The sequence below is a fragment of the Aquila chrysaetos genome, chromosome Z, assembly GCF_900496995.4.
Source record: "Aquila chrysaetos chrysaetos chromosome Z, bAquChr1.4, whole genome shotgun sequence".
NCBI lineage: Eukaryota > Metazoa > Chordata > Aves > Accipitriformes > Accipitridae > Aquila > Aquila chrysaetos.
The window spans coordinates 86,227,704-86,244,383 of NC_044030.1; the positions used below are offsets into that span (position 1 = coordinate 86,227,704).

A 16,680-nucleotide genomic window follows, 5' to 3' on the forward strand; every position below is an offset into this window, starting at 1 on the left:
AACACATAGGTTATAAGTGATGTCTTTGCTTCAGTAAGACTTTTTATAGAGGGAGATTCTCGGCTGGAGTAAACCCCTCGTACAGATAAGTTGCAAAATGGCTAATTTCCAAGAACTAGGAGATTTAATTCAGTATGAAGATGATAAAATCTGGTATTGCATTAAGTCTTCCTATTAAGTAGCATGCAAAACATCTGTCAGAGCACTTGTGATAAAACAGCGTACCGTGTAGGCATATATAGCCCATTCATTAATGTCTCTGCAAAGTAAATTTCTCCCACTCCCCCTTGAATATTGCTGCTTTATTCTGTGGTGTGCTGGAAACTTGATGTCCCGTTTTTAGTAAAGGTCGATTTATTTTTGAATCATCTGATGATTAGCATCAGAATGGCATTACTGATGCGTGCCAGCAAGATGCCTTGTTGTGAACCGCTTCCCAAATGTGAACATCAAGGTAGTCTTCTGATGCAAATGTTGTCCTCGCTCAGTACACTTTAGTCTGTAGGTATATAAAGGTGTAAAAGGGCACACCACATTTACGTGCTTGCCTGTAAGTTGTTGGCGCTGGAGGATTGCACACCAGGCTCTGTAGCTTGAAAAGCGTGGGAATTGATTTTATTCAATTGTCACCAATTTGTCCGATAATTTTCTTCTCGCTTGTCTCCTTTGATACTAGTGCAGTTTGCCTCAAATTGTTCCTTACTGCAGGCTGAGGTAAAAAGCTACATCAGCTAAAAATAAATGAACAATTTAATATTCACATCAACACCAATATGTGTAGTTGTTCATAACGTATCACAGTGAGGCAGATCAATAATATATTTCAAATATAATCTAATATATAAACAAATTACATTTAACCAAGCAAAAGTGTGTTTTATGAATACAAAAAAGCATCTTTATGCAGGGGTCCTGGGTCATATTTCGATCTCTGTCATAAATACATGTTAACCCCAGGAACTGAGAAGCCTTAGTCAGGACCATTCTAGGGGTAAAAATGCTTTCTGAGCCGCCACTAAGAATCAGGAGACTAAAAAGTTTTTTTTGTTGGGTTTTTTTTGTTGGTTTTTTTTTTTTTTTTAGAAGGAACCCATCAAACAGGCTGGAAATTAGTGTTTAAGTTATGGAAATGTTCCTATTTTTTGTCCTCTTATAGGCATAGATGAAGGACACAGGGTTAGCTTCCAATTTACATTTGAAAAAAATGCATGGCAAATTTCTTTGTCTGGGAAAAGAGAGAGAGAAAGCATCACAATAATTTCTTTAACTGCCTTCGGTACTAAAAATACTCCCATTAAGGTACACAGTAGCAATAGAGCTATTTTGCTTGGAAAAGGAATCCATTCTAACTGTGTTTTGCTTGGCTACCAGCAAAACCAGTGGCTTTAAAAGACGTTCTCGGGTCCATCTCTTTGCAGTCGGCAGACACGACCGCTCTGAGTCACACCGTGATAGGTCTGAAGCCAAACACGATGTATGAGTTCTCTGTCATGGTCACCAAAGGTCGGCGGTCCAGCACCTGGAGCATGACCGCGCACGCCACCACCTATGAAGCAGGTACGGCAAGAGCTGCTGGAAAGGCTCTCTTTGGTTTTTTATTTGTCACCAAAAGCCGTGTTCAAGTTCATCCTAACTGCATAAACCAATAGCGTATGTACAAAATTAACTGTATTTCTTCACTTTTTTTCATGGGTACAAAGCAGAGCCGTCGTTCTACTGAGCTCTGGTGGCATTGCAAGAAGTTAGGAGATGGTAGTATGTGTGTGTGATACTTTGCCCCATAATATAATGAGTATCTGTGACTGTTAATGCTAATGATTTAAAATAGTTTTCACTTTTCAAAGAAACCTGCGATCAGGTGAGAACAATTATTCTCTTATCATTAGGTAATGATTTTGCTACTTGAAAATTTTGACTTCTGAAGTTCTGTGTGGTTTTGTCTCAAGTTCGTGACTTCCCATCTTACCCGCTTAGTAGAAAGGACTCAGTGACTGCTTCTATCTAATGCACATCCTTCTTGACTCAAGGTCTTGACTCACAGCTCTGTTCATAATACTACGTGGACACATTTTAGCTGTTTGCTGTGCACTGTGCTGGTGACCAACGCAGCAGTCCAGCCAAGACCTACAGAGTTACAGCGACTGAAACCGTGTGTGCAGAATTAGAGGCAGAGACAGCAACAGGAAAAAAAGATAATAGTCAAGTGAGCAGTCTTTTTAGCTTGCTCATTATTTATTGGAAAGACACAATTATCTACCCTGTGCAAAATGTTGACTTGCATAAATTCCCTGCTGACAGTTTGGTAAGGCATCTCTTCTATGCTCAGTGTTTTTATACATCTGTATTTCATTTCCAGCAAGCAGCCATTGTTAATATTAACAATATGCTTATAATAAACAAATACACTTGGAAGGCTTAATTTAGCGCTATTCTCAAGCGTTTGAGTGGTATTTTCCAAGCAGGAAGCTATGACCTGAAAGATATTTCAGATTGTGAAGGGGACAAAACCCAGTTTTGATAACAGATACGTATTACATGTAACCCTAGTTCAGTGGGATAAAAATATTTGAAAAGGGATGGAGACGTAGTGATCTCTGCAGGCAAGAACATCCTCTCCAAAACTTAATTGTTTCTTTCTCTTTTGTGTGCCTTCAGTTAACCACAGTAGGGAAGTAGTATGCCTGGTCTTTACTTCTAGTTATCACATAGGTGTTAATGGCAAGGGTGGGGTCTTCCATTAAGTTTTCATTTCTTTTCGAATAAGCCATTGAGCCCCTCTTTTGAAACTCCTGAGTAGATTTGCTTTTAAATAACCACACTGACCTGCATGAGGCTGGATGCTGCAGAACTACTAGATTTTCCAAATTCGTTATGATTGCCTATATATCTTGCTGTAGTCCCTTGTCCATAGGTAAGAATGTCCGTGGTTTTGCTTAAGATATTTTTCTTCTTCATCTGCTGTAGACAGCAGTATGTACATTTGGACACCAATGTAGTACATGCTATATTTTCCTGAGGGTGACGGGTGGCCTTGAAAACACTCTAGGTGCCATTACAAATTGGTTTCTACCAGCAGATACCAAATGAAGTCTGCTGGTAAATATTGATTTGTTGGGGTTTTTTTTAATGAAAACCACAGTACATGCCAGTTAATTAACAAAGGGAGAATAAGAGGGAATATATGTGTCCTTAGATTTTCCCATGTGATTGCAATGCAATTATCTGAGCTTGATGGAGCAGCTCTGTTAATTAAGGACATCCTGCACTGCTGATCTTTATTGCCTATTTTGTACCCATTCCGCATGTTGAATTTCCTGTAATGATATTAAAAAACGTACATATCAGCATCGATACAGAATTCACTGGAGATTACTACCATAGCTAGGGAGAGTTGTTATGCCCATAATTCAAAAGCAACTCTCAGAGCCAAGTTCTGTCCCCAGATCTGCCTACACAAGTCTTACTGATATGAGGGGTGTTAATGAGCGCTAAGGGAAACATCTAAAGCTTTGATTTTTCTCATGATATCTTATGTTCACAATCTGCTGAAAGCAGAGCTCAACTTCAGCCGCTCGGCGGGACTCATGTGGTAATCACCAGCATGGCAAGCCTATGTTACAGGAGGGGGCTTACAAGCTTTGTTGGTTTAACCTCACAAATGACAGAAAGTCTAGGAAAGGAAAGGGTTAGTTCATGAAAACATGTCAAAAGGGTTCATAGCAGAGAACAGAAAATAGTGTTTAAGATAAAGATGCTGTTTGCATACAGAGAGACGGATGCACTTTGGTAAAAATACAATCGTTTATGTACAGTTGGAGAATGTTGTAGGATAGGCTTAGCAAAAGTGAAGAGAAGGAAAATCCTACTTTTAAAATCAAGTATGATTTGTTTATGAAAAGGGTTATTTCTTGCAGTTCCCTGAAACAGCAAGACAGTACAAGATGTTTCTTCTAGTACCCTGTTTTCAAACTGATGAGCCAGTGTCCCAAGCTGGCTACAAGCCGAGTAGCTTTTAAATGCAACACAACCCTCTTGAGAAATACTACTACTACTACTACTAATAATAATAATAATAATAAATAATGACAACAACAGTAATGCAAACTTCCGTAGCAGTGTGGGAGCTCACGTCATGCTGGGCATTGCCGAGGATTAAGAGACTTCTCAAAGATCTGTGAGTTTCTATTGTGGCTTGCCTACTTCAGGCTAAGAAAGATGCTTCCAGTGAGAAGCAACTAATGTGACAAGACTAAAGCGAAACACTGTGAGTCCCATTGGTGCTGGCTCTAGGCAAACCAGACTGAACGTGCTGTTCCAGCACGTATAGCAAAGAGATAATCCACCAGAAATCTGCCACAAAGAGCATCAGCTGGCAAGTAGTCACCTGCTTAGTAATATAACAACAGTAACAGAAACTTTTGTTTTCTGCATGCAGATTTCGTGGTTGCTTTCTCGATCCACTTGTGAAAAGTTCAGCTGATGCAAATACCATGAGACCATCTGCTCTGTGTTATTTCAGAGCGATCAGTTCCTTGTGACCAGAGCCTGTATGGCAGCTGGCTCTTCCCTTCCTTCTTCTTGTTTAAGATCACTGAGTGTTCGTCACTCTGAAGATTTGTGTCTGTGCTTTAGGTCGGGTTGGTTTAGTTCAGCATGATCTAACAGATTTTTAAAGCTTTACCTCCTAAAGTGACTTTGGAGCAGTTCTTCGAACATTCAGGAAAGTTGTTTAGTGGCCATATGGGTAGGACACAGATGATGGGGTGCTCGTACACTGTGTTCTCCGTGCTCTTACGCTATCTATATGCTCTAAGTCATCTACAGCCTGTATCAAAACTAAGTAAACAAACAGTGAGCTCAGCGCCAATGTATTACTCGTCTCTCAACTATTTTTTAATAATTGCCCATTTTTCCTTTCTTGTCCACAGTCTTACGATATGATTTTAAAATATCTGAGACGCTGTGCAAGACCTTATGGCCAGCATTAGTAAAGCAGGGTGCAAAGCAGCCACTGCAGGCTCAGAAATCCAACCTTCTGTCTTTAACGCAGTGGAGACAGAAAAGCTAAGAATCTTCTGTCATGTCTAAAATGTCCCAAGCTGAGCATATATTTGCATTATACTGGTACATACCTACAAATATTCCTAACAGAGAAGACACAATATTATTACTGTTATTAAATGGATAGGGCTCCGACAGTATATTAGATGTTCTTGGATACCTCGGTGGTCGTTTAGCTGAAAGGACCAATATTAACGGTAGGAGGATAAAGGCTATCCACCAACTCCTAATGTATCCCCACGCAGTGTTTTGTACAATTGCCACTATTAAAATAGCACTTCCAGACAAATCATACACTACATGTTTGAAATGCATCTAAGGACTCTCGCATTTGAAAGGTTCTAAGGCGGCAGTAAATGTCTACTGCGTAGTTCATGCCTGCTACGGTGTGTAAGGAATTCAGAAGGTGAATAATTTCTGTTTTCAATTATATTCATTATTTTCAGCTCCAACCTCTGCTCCCAAGGATTTGACAGTCATTACGCGGGAAGGGAAGCCCCGGGCCGTCATTGTCAGCTGGCAGCCGCCGTTGGAAGCCAATGGAAAAATTACTGGTAAACATTTACATTATCCTGTATTCTCTGTTTATTTACTGTTCTGATCATTTGCTGCTTTCACTCCCTATCTCTGTTTTTTTTTCTCTTGGGTGCTATTTGCTCTGATGTTATTTTATTTTCTCTTACTTTCATCAGCCAATTTGGTCTAGGATTCAAGGCAGTATTAGGGATACTGCAAAGTCTAGAACTCAGGGGATGTAAATCTTATTTTTAAATGCTAAGAGCAGTAATATAAGTTAAAAAATGCAGCATTCAAAGTGAAGGTTTTGTGGTATGTGCTGCTCAGTGATAATTAGAAATGACTAATAATAAGTACTTTGTTTGGCAATAATGCCATACATAATATACATAATGATAGGTTGCTTGGTGCAGCAGATCATGGGAGAGTTTATTGGTAGATGCTTAACTTTACAATAACAATTTAAGGCAATGATGATCAGGGAAGAAACCCTAATAGTGACTGACAAGAACTGAACTTAATGGATGCTTCACAATGACAGATTTTATTTCCCAAAATACTGCATATAACCTTAGTGCCTAATTAAGAAATCCATTACAAACTTTTAATGTTAATTTAGTTTGAAAAATATAGTGGAGTTCTGTCTGAGATTTTGCATTTAAATGATCATTTTAGGCTGTTCATAGACATCTTAAAGGCAAATAATTATTAGGAGAAATATTGCTCGTCTTCAAAAATGTGCACATTAGGGTCACATTGCTACAAACAGTTGGGTTAGACCAGTTCTACAACATATTTTTGTGTGGGAGAAAGTGTGCGTATGTCACCATTACTGCTAGCAATCCCAGCTACACCCCGCTGAAACATTGAGAAATATAAATGTAAGAGGAAGAAGAATGCTTGGGAATGATGTCCCGTGTGAGCCATTAGCAGTGAAGAGCACTGGGTCAGATTTTAACAGTTGTAACTCAGCATCAGATGAGCCGTTGTGAGTTACACCAGGAAAGTACCCCACTTTATGTTACCAATAAAATAAGGATATATTTCCATGTGGACGATGCCCAGCAATAACGATTCCTAGGCTAGACTTGCATAACTGTGTATAATTCCACTCCACATTATCATCAGGACTTGACAATCCATGACCATGTCTGAAGGGAGGATGTTTTGATGAAATGGCTCTGTTTACGCTAACCTAATTTAGCCATTAGAGAGCAGAAATGATCATTCTGATGGACAATGCATTGCAGGAGGGTTGGAATTAGATGATCTTTAAGGTCCCTTCCAACCTAAACCATTCTCTGATGATTCTATGATGATGATGAAATGACTGCTAATTGTCCTGATTCCTCAGTGACTAAAAGACAAAATAAAATAAAAGCTTTCCTGACTTCCAAGGCATGAAATGACTCTGCGGTAGCAACTTTTATAGAGTTTTTCCATCAACAGCAGCGTTCAGACCTTAGAGCAGGCTGGGTCCCGACATCCATGCACAAACTTCTTTCTTGTAGCACTTGGTTGAAGAATGATTCTCATGGGGATTTTTTACTGCACATGTGGTCAAATGTTTCTTAGACGTATCAGAGGAAACAACTGCTTGTGGAGAGTAGAAATGTCCCTAACAACCGAATCTTCATCCATACAAATGCTTGAGTGAATGTATTTGTGTTAATTTGAGAAACTTATATATGTTTTCATAGCTTAATATATATTAATTCAAATGTCATGGTCAGATAAACTGTTTTAGTAACCCCGAAATACAAGCCTCTAAATAAAATCCCATAATATAACACTAGCACCAAAAAAACCCCACACAAAACCATAACACTTCCATCCTAACACCACTTGTCTGTGACCAGTGTAACCGATCAGGTGGAATGAGTTTTGAAAAGCATCTTTGTTTCAGAAAAGAGTAGGGAAATAGCATTAATAATAAGGCTTATACCAACTTTGTAGTAACGTTGGGTCCAGACACAAAGATGAAGTCCAGAAGACCTGCTTGGGCTCTCCCTGCTCCAGTAGCTCCCTCCTGCAGCACAGCACTTAAGACCGGACTTGGAGTGGTTTTTTTGCCTATGACTAATTTGCCAGGGAGCATTTCGGGGAAAAAAAAAAGAAGCTGTTTTCAAAGTTAGGCAGAGACTGGTGTTGCAGGGGGTGCTAGACCTCTCAGCCTTGCTTACAGGCTTTTTTCTTCCCAAAATTTCATTTGCTGGCAAGGTAATTCCTACAAACTATTATTGCTTCCTAACGCTGGTGCTTCTATTCTCTAAGTTCTAAAACTTTTAAGTTTTATTCAAACTTCTATTGTTTGAATAAATATTTATTGTAATACTCTTAAGTTACCAAAATTCTGAGTTACCAAAATTTTTAATTCTTTATTCTTTTCACCAAAATACTTTTCCCTATAGTTGCCAAGAAATATCGCATAAGCACCCAGTAATTGATGTGTGTCATTAATACCAATTAGTTTTATTTCAGCACTGAAACGCTAACGACTTATATCATATGGTTTATGGCAGCTATCAGACTGAAGGGTGCACCTCAATTTGAGAAATGCACTTGTAACAGCCTTTTAATGTGTGCTGCTTATTTTTATATTTGTTAAATCTCTATTTCTTACAGTAAATACTGTAATGGTGGTTTTGTTCTAAAAATAGACAAATGTGTATTTTCATAGCATTCGTCAAAGCTATTTTGATTGCAGACCTGCCATCTGTGCTTTTATAAAGAAAACCCTGCTTTTTAAGAAATCTGAATTTTACCTGTATTTCATAACAAGCATGTTAAAATTTGGTTGAAGTACTAACTGAGAGACTGTGTTTATTCAGCTTACATCCTCTTCTATACTTTGGACAAGAACGCTCCGATTGATGACTGGATTATGGAGTCCATCAGCGGTGACCGCCTCACCCACCAGATCATGGACCTCAACCTGGACACCGTCTACTACTTCAGAATCCAAGCTCGCAACGCCAAGGGAGTGGGGCCCCTCTCTGATCCTGTTTTCTTCCGGACACTGAAAGGTTTGGATCTGTGTCATCTGGATAGTAATGATACATAGAATTTTCTTGTGCCTTCATGGGAGCTTTGCAATTAATTCCATGTCAGCCAGAAGAGATCCTACTACTTGAAACTATTATTGAGAGATAAAAGCAAAATGCTACATGCAGTAGTTGACAAAAGTAAACCACATAATGAGGCAGTAACTATATTTTTCAATTCAGTCAGCTGGGGGAAAGCACTCTGACACCACCTAACTTTCTCCCATCAATAATAAAGCTAATTGGATCTGACTGGATTTCTCTAGGGAGGTCCCTTTTCATTTTGGATCTTTCAGTGACTGTAGGAACCCGTAAATGACTCACTCCTATCAACAGAGTAGATGGGCAAAATTATGATTAAAAACCTCAGCAAACTGAGATGCAACTTGGCTTTGTGTGGGGAAAGTTGTTCCAGATATTTTTCAGGACCTGTTATTAACAAGAGACTAATTAATACCTGACCCCTCTCCCTTAGTGACCAGTGAGAAGGAGCAGGCAAATCAGGGGTATGGGTTTTGGCTGGTATTTCAGCACCAATGTGTTTATGAGAGCAAAGGGTTGCACTTGTATCAGACTCCATTTCAAATTAACATGGGAGATATTCCTCTTTTCTCTTCCCTGCTGCCTGTCTGTATGAAGGCCTGACATGATCTACCCAGAAATTATTAGTTATGAAGATGTAAGCAATATTACCGTGAGTGGGAAGCAGGGTTCTTGCTGCAGCTCTGCTCCTTATATTTTAACTGTCACTCATTCATTTGCACAAAGGTATGAAATTACTTTTAAAAAGACGTGTAATTAATGAAAAACTCAAATGACATAAACAGCGAACCTATTCCAGGAAAGAAGCATGGCATATGAGAGAGCATGTTAGCGCTGTGTCTCCTCTAGAGAAAATCCAGGGATTTGTATATAAAAACAACATCTCGGCAGAAGGTAATTGAAACTGGACGCAAGCTGGGCCTGAGAAGTCACGACTGGAGGGAAATTAGGGAAATTCAGCCTCAAACCTGTGCGTGAGAGGCTTGGAATTAGCGTTGACACTCAAGCCTCTCTTTTAATCAGTTGCAAGTGACTTCATTTAACGCGAGCTGTACAAAAGCCAAGCAAAATGACTGCAGAGGAGGGGTGGCACACCATCCCCACATCATTCCCTTTGGGGGATTTGTTTGTTTGTTTGGCGAGCGCTTGTATTTGAGTTTGTCTTTCAGCAAACCTTCACGTGAATAGCAAATTTTTCCGCTGCCTCTGAGGGAAGGAGGGGAAACTCCATTTCCAGCCATTAAGGAAGGTTTGCGATGAATGAGCCAGTGTCCTCAGCAGCACTGGCAGAGAGCTTTCCCTTTTTCCTTCACTGATATCAGTGTCTCGAAAGCATGCTATCGACCATTCAGGCTGGGAGTGAAAAGCCTCATACAACAGTTTTCATGAATTAGCAAGAGTCAGAAAAAAAATGAAAAATTGTATCAATTTGTTCTAAGCTTATCACCGCCTGCACAGGTTTGCAGGACTTACTTGTCCAAGTCATGTTTCACTTTGAATGAATTATTGGTAAGATCCTGATTATTCATTCTCCACTGCCATGAAATGTGAAGAGATAGCACTTTGCGGGTGCTTCATCTCTATCAAGCGGATGGTGCCAACTTAATTTCATGCTCACAATTTGTGCCAAGCAGAAGAAGTCTATTAGACTGAGTTTAAAATGAGTCAAGGCATCAAAATATAATAGCTGCAGACTAATGAGATATGAAAAGATACAAAGACCCAGATATCTAACTAAACCAAAAGATTAATGCACTTGATATCACTTACTTTGTAATGTTTACACAAAGTACCATAAAACTCATTTGGGAAATGAATTCTAGATCAGACAGCATCAACAGATACCAGAAAGATGAATTTATACATTTGTTACGTCTTGTAATAGCCTACGAGGACTATGTCTAATACCCTGCCGTGAATACTTAATGATATCCACCCTAAATATGTCATGTTCAATACTATTCAACTGTTTTTTTGACAAATCTATCCCTACACTTGAGGTGAAAAGACTTTCTGAAGTCTTGAGTGCATTCTGAATTATGCAAAAATGTTGGTTTCCTGCCCTTAATGATTATTAACAGAAGATGTGTATGTGCCATATGGTAATGTGTGCTCTGATGGCAAATCTCTGTCCTGATCAGAGGAAGTTTTAAATCACGAGGAACTAAACAAGCATCAAAGACCCACTAAGTCACCCACTGTCTCGTTTCATATATTATAGCACATAAAGCTCCTCCAAGGAAACCAAGCCATTACTTGTGTTGTAATTGCGATGCAAGTATTTGTACTGACTTTCCTTTACTAATGAAAATGTAGTGATCTGTGAGAAAGAGTTATGTTTAGTAGTAAATAACACTACCACGGAGCAATGAGTTTATATTCTTCCACCTCAGCTCCACTGATGATAATATACAGGCAAATGGGCAAATCCTTAGTTTATGTAAATTGTTGTTACACTGTGAACTTCAATCAATCTGCAACAGTTTACATCAGTTGAGGATCCGCTTTTTTTATGCTCTAGCTGGTTAAATTTATCACTTAAAGCATGAAGAATCTGATACACACATTCTCAGGGTCCTGGAATAGAAGGATAAAATGTGATTGAATATCCCATCTTTTTATTTTCTTACATAATTTGGGCCAAAATTTGAGGTCGTTACTAGGGTTTTTCTTACTCCTTGTTGAGTCTGGATGACTTCAGTAAATATTCCGTATACATATATATCTGTATGTGTTTATGGGAGAGAAGCAGAGAGTGCCCAAATAGTATGTCCATTTTGCAGCCTTTCACAGTGTACTGTCACAGATTGTCCCCGAAGGTAAAGTCCAAGTCTCAATGTTACATTATTTTTATGGCATATAAATGAATCATTTTCAGAAATTCATTAAGTTGCAGAAATAAGTAAATAGTCTGAAATTTACTTGCAACTGCCCAATGAAAGATGACAACTGAAGAGGGAAGGAATGAACCGGTGACAGACAGACAGGAAGGAGGATTTCCTCAATCTTTTAAATAACTTGTCAGTGATTTGTTTTTTCATCTGTTACAGAAACAAGTAGATCTCAGAACTGTACTTAGTAAATGTGTTTATGCTTTCTTCTGCTCAGCTGTACCTATTCTGGATTTCAGCCAGCATTTACAAACAGACCTTCTGTGAGCGCTGAGCTCCTTTAATTAAGGAAGATGAGAGAGTAGTAGTCTGCTTATCAGAATCACGCAAAACATTACATAAACTGAAAACATTACATCAGTACACATAAACTGAAAAAAGTTGCCTGTTAATGCACCTATAGACATGACGTCAAGCGCGAACAAAACCCTGGCTGAGATGTATTTTTAAAGGGAAGAGTGGAAAGGGGGAGAGAGAGGGCTGAAGAGGTTGTGGGCTGAGCTCCAGATATTCCCATCGCGCTAAGATCAGCAAGGAAAACCGTATTCGTGGGCTTTCTACAGGACACCAGATTAAAAGTCGCCACTGTACCGTTTCTAAAAGAACCCGAAATCGCAGCTGATGCCGATCCCGACCCCCCCCTTTTTGGCAAGGAAGGTGTGGGGCAGCATTTCTAGCACTGCAGTGCCCTCTAATGCTGCCTCGGCGGTGCGGTTCAGCAGCGCATCCCATCCCAGTCCATAACCGGCACCAAACGTGACCCCTCGCGACCTGCCAGAAGTAAATATTACCCACCCGGCTTGGAGCCCTGCCTGGCACCGGAGGTCTCACGGCTTTCGCCTCCTCCATCGCCTGGAGAAGGCAGCAAACGCCGAGCGGTGCCGGGGCAGCTCGTGGTATCAGCGCTCGGACGGAGGTAACTAGCTGCGAGCAAGGTTTCATGTTTTCATGAATATATTTGTCCTCAGGGAAAGGCGATAAGCCAGGTATGGCTCAGCGGGGAAGCGCAGGCTCACGGATTTTGAGAAAGTTTGAGGCGATGTGCTCCATCTACCCCTCTTCTGCTCTGCACCTGTGTGAAAAAGTCTGAGAGGAGGGAAAAAAAAAATATTAACTGAGGGTTTGGGGGTCATCGAAGCAGCTATTCCCCCTCTCTGCCACAGGCATGGAGCTCATAGACGTGTCTGTAAATGTAAATTACTGCTAGTTCGGTACCTCCACGTGTTCCTAGCACGATGCCATCATCTAGAGGAGGTTTTGTAGTGGTTTTAGCAGTGAGGGGAGCAGCATGCTCTGCACCTGCAGGCACTGGTTATTTGACTTCCAGATTCATGTGCCAAAACACTTCTTTTTCCCCCAATTTCCTGTGCTTAAGGTTCTTGCATAATTTATTAAGCAGAGGACTGGTTAATGCTCTATGATGGTAGCTACTTATGAATCCGAGGAAAGTTTAATTCCCTCAGCCATATCATAAATAGTCAGAAGTTGTAGCTGTGCAGGAAAGCTTTTAATATATCTACTGAATTTTGAAGTCTTGTCTGGTGCACTTCAGATCACGCTATCTTTTATGGTTATTATGCAAAACCATGTAAATAGTTTTAAACCCCTTTGCAGAAAGCTGAAACAATGATGATATAAGTCAGACTGAGCTTTCAACTTGTAGGTGATTTGACTGTAATTATTTAAAGAAGCAGTATCTCTCCCTCTTTCCCTTCTTGCTTGATTAAACTTGCCAGATCGTACCAAAAAAGAACAAGCGAATGGAAAAAATGCTGCGGTAAAGGTTTCACATTTGGAAGAACTTGGTGAAAATATCTGATACAAGGCACAGTTCGACCTGTGTTCAGGGTTCAAGGAGCATCTGGACCATGCTCTTAGCCATAGGGTTTAGTTTTAGGTAGTCCTGCGAGGAGCAGGGAGTTGGACTCGATGGTCCTTATGGGTCCCTTCCAACTCGAGATGTTCTGTGATTCTATGATTCTGTGTTTGTCCTCTCAGTTCTCCAGGATCTCTCTGAAAAAGGGAATGGTAAAACTCATCCTGCACCTCCCGCCTCCGGTGCGGGAAGGCAGCACCGCGCTGCGCCGACCCGCTAAACACCGTAGTCGCTGCGATGCGTCGGCTTGCCTGCGAGGAGCTGTCAGCCTCTAATGACATTGTCTCTTTCTTGCAGTCGAGCACCCTGACAAAATGGCTAATGACCAAGGTACGGTGCCCTCCATCTGTCGCCTTTTCTGCCGGAGCCTGGGGGGCGTGCCGGGGAGGGGGCCGTGCTTTTCACCTGGGCTGCGCACCTGATGAGGCAGACGCTGGCGTGATAATTAATCTTGTTAATGAAGTTCTGCTCGGCTGCGGCTGCTGCTTTGATGGGGAAGATGTAAATTTTCGGGAGAGGAAATTGTTTTGTCTCTTTTCTGAAGGACCAATTAAAATGTCAAGCTTCTTTGTATGAAATAAATTTTTAGTCTCTCTGCTGCACTTCTGAATAATTCACATTAAGTATAATTAAGCTCGGCATAATTTCCAGGCTCCTCTTGCACCCTTTCGTGGGTTATAGATTAAAGTTCAAAAGCCTCACTGTGAGAAATCGCAAATCATCTTTTCTCTCAAACCAGCAGCTCCTGTTTGATAATAGCAAAGTTTAGTCAACTTTTCAAGGCATTATCATTACATTTTCCAAATGTGAATATATGTCTGGTTAGTCGCAGTTCCTCTGCTCCTGACTCCTTTCGAATAGTTGTGAAGTCTGTTGCTAGGATATTTTTTCCTTTTTTTACTGTAGACCTACTTATTCCTAAGTATTTCTTTCAATTACAGCTAGAGCATTGTACATTTATGTGACATCTGCCCAAGGAAAGAGTCGTTGTGACATTTGGAAAACTCAGACCTGATCTTGGGAGGTTTATTTGGATTCGAACTTTCACTTCACACTAGTTTAAAAGGCAAAGTGAGGTGTAAACCTCAAATCCCTGGCTTTACTTAACAGCTACCGTCTTACCCCAATTCAGTGAGTTGAGTTAACTTACAATAGGTAATTCCTAGGGAAGTCAAGAAAGCGTTATTTAGAAGATCAAAGTCAACTCTAGGCCCTTTCATAGGTTTTACTTTGACCTGGAACATCCCTGGAGGTTACCCAGAGCATATTTCTTCACTAGGATTTTACTTTGTACCAGGTACCCCATATAGTATCACAGCAAGGTAGCACATTGGAGAGACCCACTCTCAGCCAGTTTTGGAAATTCACCCTCTGATTTCAGCGTATGATTTGCTGAAAGAAGTAGAAGTATACAAATTATAAAATTAAAAGCTGGTTTGCTCAGTATGATTTTTTGCACCACAGCACACGCAAATTGAAAATGTCAGGTTTGAATAGATAAAAACTATTTTTAAAGGGTAAAAGTGTTAGGTTACAAAGAAGCCTGTAAGTAAATTGTCAGTATACTTTTCTCAGATTTGCATTTAAAATGTTTTCAGGCAGGTTTAGAAAGCCTAGGAGAGGCTTCAGCACAAGGTATCACCTGGTAAGCAGGACCGAAAAAGTGTCAAGTTCAGTTTAAAAAAAACAAAAGGGCGGGGGGGGAAATGTAAGGCTGGATGGAAAGTAGAGTTTGCGTCTTAGTTCTTCACTGAGCATGTTGCTCTGTTTCAGTGTAACTGTATGGTTGTATGGCCACACTGTAGTGCTATTTCATGGACCTCAAACTACCACAGAAAAAGAGAGGTTTGGGTGCTTTTCCTTTTGTGCATCGTGTTCTTCTGGGAATGCTGTGCCCCTTGCTAGGGTTTTCCTTGCTATGGGAAAACAGTCACCAGAATAATTCATTGTTCGTGAGCAGCCTGAACAGTGTTTGCAACCTGGTTAGTGAACGATACTCCGTATAGACTTTAAAACAGGGAAGATTTCAACCAGTTTTGTGTAACTGCTTGCAGCATGATGTCTGGCTAAAGCATATCCCCATGGTGATAAATGTGTTGTGAATTCCCAGTTGCTTCGGGTATGGTGGGGTTTTTTGGTTTGATTTGAGTCTAATAACTTACCCAAATGAAATGAGGTTAACGTGTGTTTAGCAGACAGCAGGTATGCACAGTGTGAGTTAAACGCGGTCATTCCTAGTACATAAATACTGTCTTTTGCCTGGGTAGTTGAAATACACTGCTTTTTCGTTCTTTAGGACTGTAGCATATGAGGAGGAGAAATTCTCAGCCTTTTATTGTATCTTCCATAGACTTGTTCATATCTGAATTCAGTTTCCATTTTTACGTGACCTCAGTGATGAATTCTAATAAGACGAAGTCTGAGGTCTTCACTTGCATTTACTTGACCTTTAGGCAGCTCTGTTGAAGACAAGTGGATGGTGCCAGGTCTCACTGTAACTGTACTCCAAGCACAAGCATTAAGACAAACAAAGTCAAAGTTCCTGAAAGCTGATTTGCCTTAGAAATCATCAAAGCTAATTCTTTAATCATCCTGAACCAATGCCTGCTGAAGTCAGTGGGAGCCTTTTAAATTACTCTGTGCTTTGGACAAGGCCCTGAGGGCCATCTCTGCCACAAATGCAATTCTTATTGAGTGACATGAATAAACTCTGGTAGGTCATCTGTCTCTAATGCCGGCTCATGGTTCCCGAGTTCAGGAAGCAAAATTAACGTACGTGGCAGCAAAGCAGTGTTGGAGGGTGTTGGATGTGCGAGGGGGTTGGGGTGCGAAAAAGGAGATAGGGAGGAGAGGGGAGTTTAGGGGGAACTTCAAAGATTTCTTGGTCAGGGCAGATGTGCTCCCTGTTGCTGCAACTCCCTGGGAGAGCAGAGACCTACCGCTGATAAGAGGAAGGAGGCAAGAGATACCCCACCTCCATTCCTTCATTCTTGCCCATGAGTGATGGACAGAGTTGAGCCCGTCCCGTCCTGTGGAAGCTTTGGTCCACAGCTGTCTGACAGAGGATGAGAAATCCTGTTAATGAAATGCAAATAATGCTCTCAGGGTGCAAACGCCGTCATGCGAAGGGCAAAAAGAGGAGCAATGGCATCTAGAGAATCAAATCACACGTTTTCCAGGAGACCCCTTAAATCTGAAGTGGGTGCCAAGCCTGTAAATGTGTCAGCTTCTTTTCAGATCTTTATTTTGC

At 40.6% G+C, this 16,680-nt stretch overlaps 1 protein-coding gene across 4 annotated transcripts in view; it reads left to right on the forward strand.

Annotated features, from left to right (window-relative positions):
• DCC (DCC netrin 1 receptor) overlaps positions 1-16,680 on the forward strand; it is a 573,034-nt gene that overhangs the window by 509,318 nt on the left and 47,036 nt on the right. For all 4 annotated transcript variants that reach the window (XM_030005494.1, XM_041121032.1, XM_030005495.1 and 1 more), the window contains exons 18-21: positions 1,419-1,557; positions 5,508-5,615; positions 8,409-8,603; positions 13,728-13,760. In XM_030005494.1, coding sequence (XP_029861354.1) covers positions 1,419-1,557; positions 5,508-5,615; positions 8,409-8,603; positions 13,728-13,760 — 475 coding nt within the window. The remainder of the gene's footprint in view (positions 1-1,418; positions 1,558-5,507; positions 5,616-8,408; positions 8,604-13,727; positions 13,761-16,680) is intronic.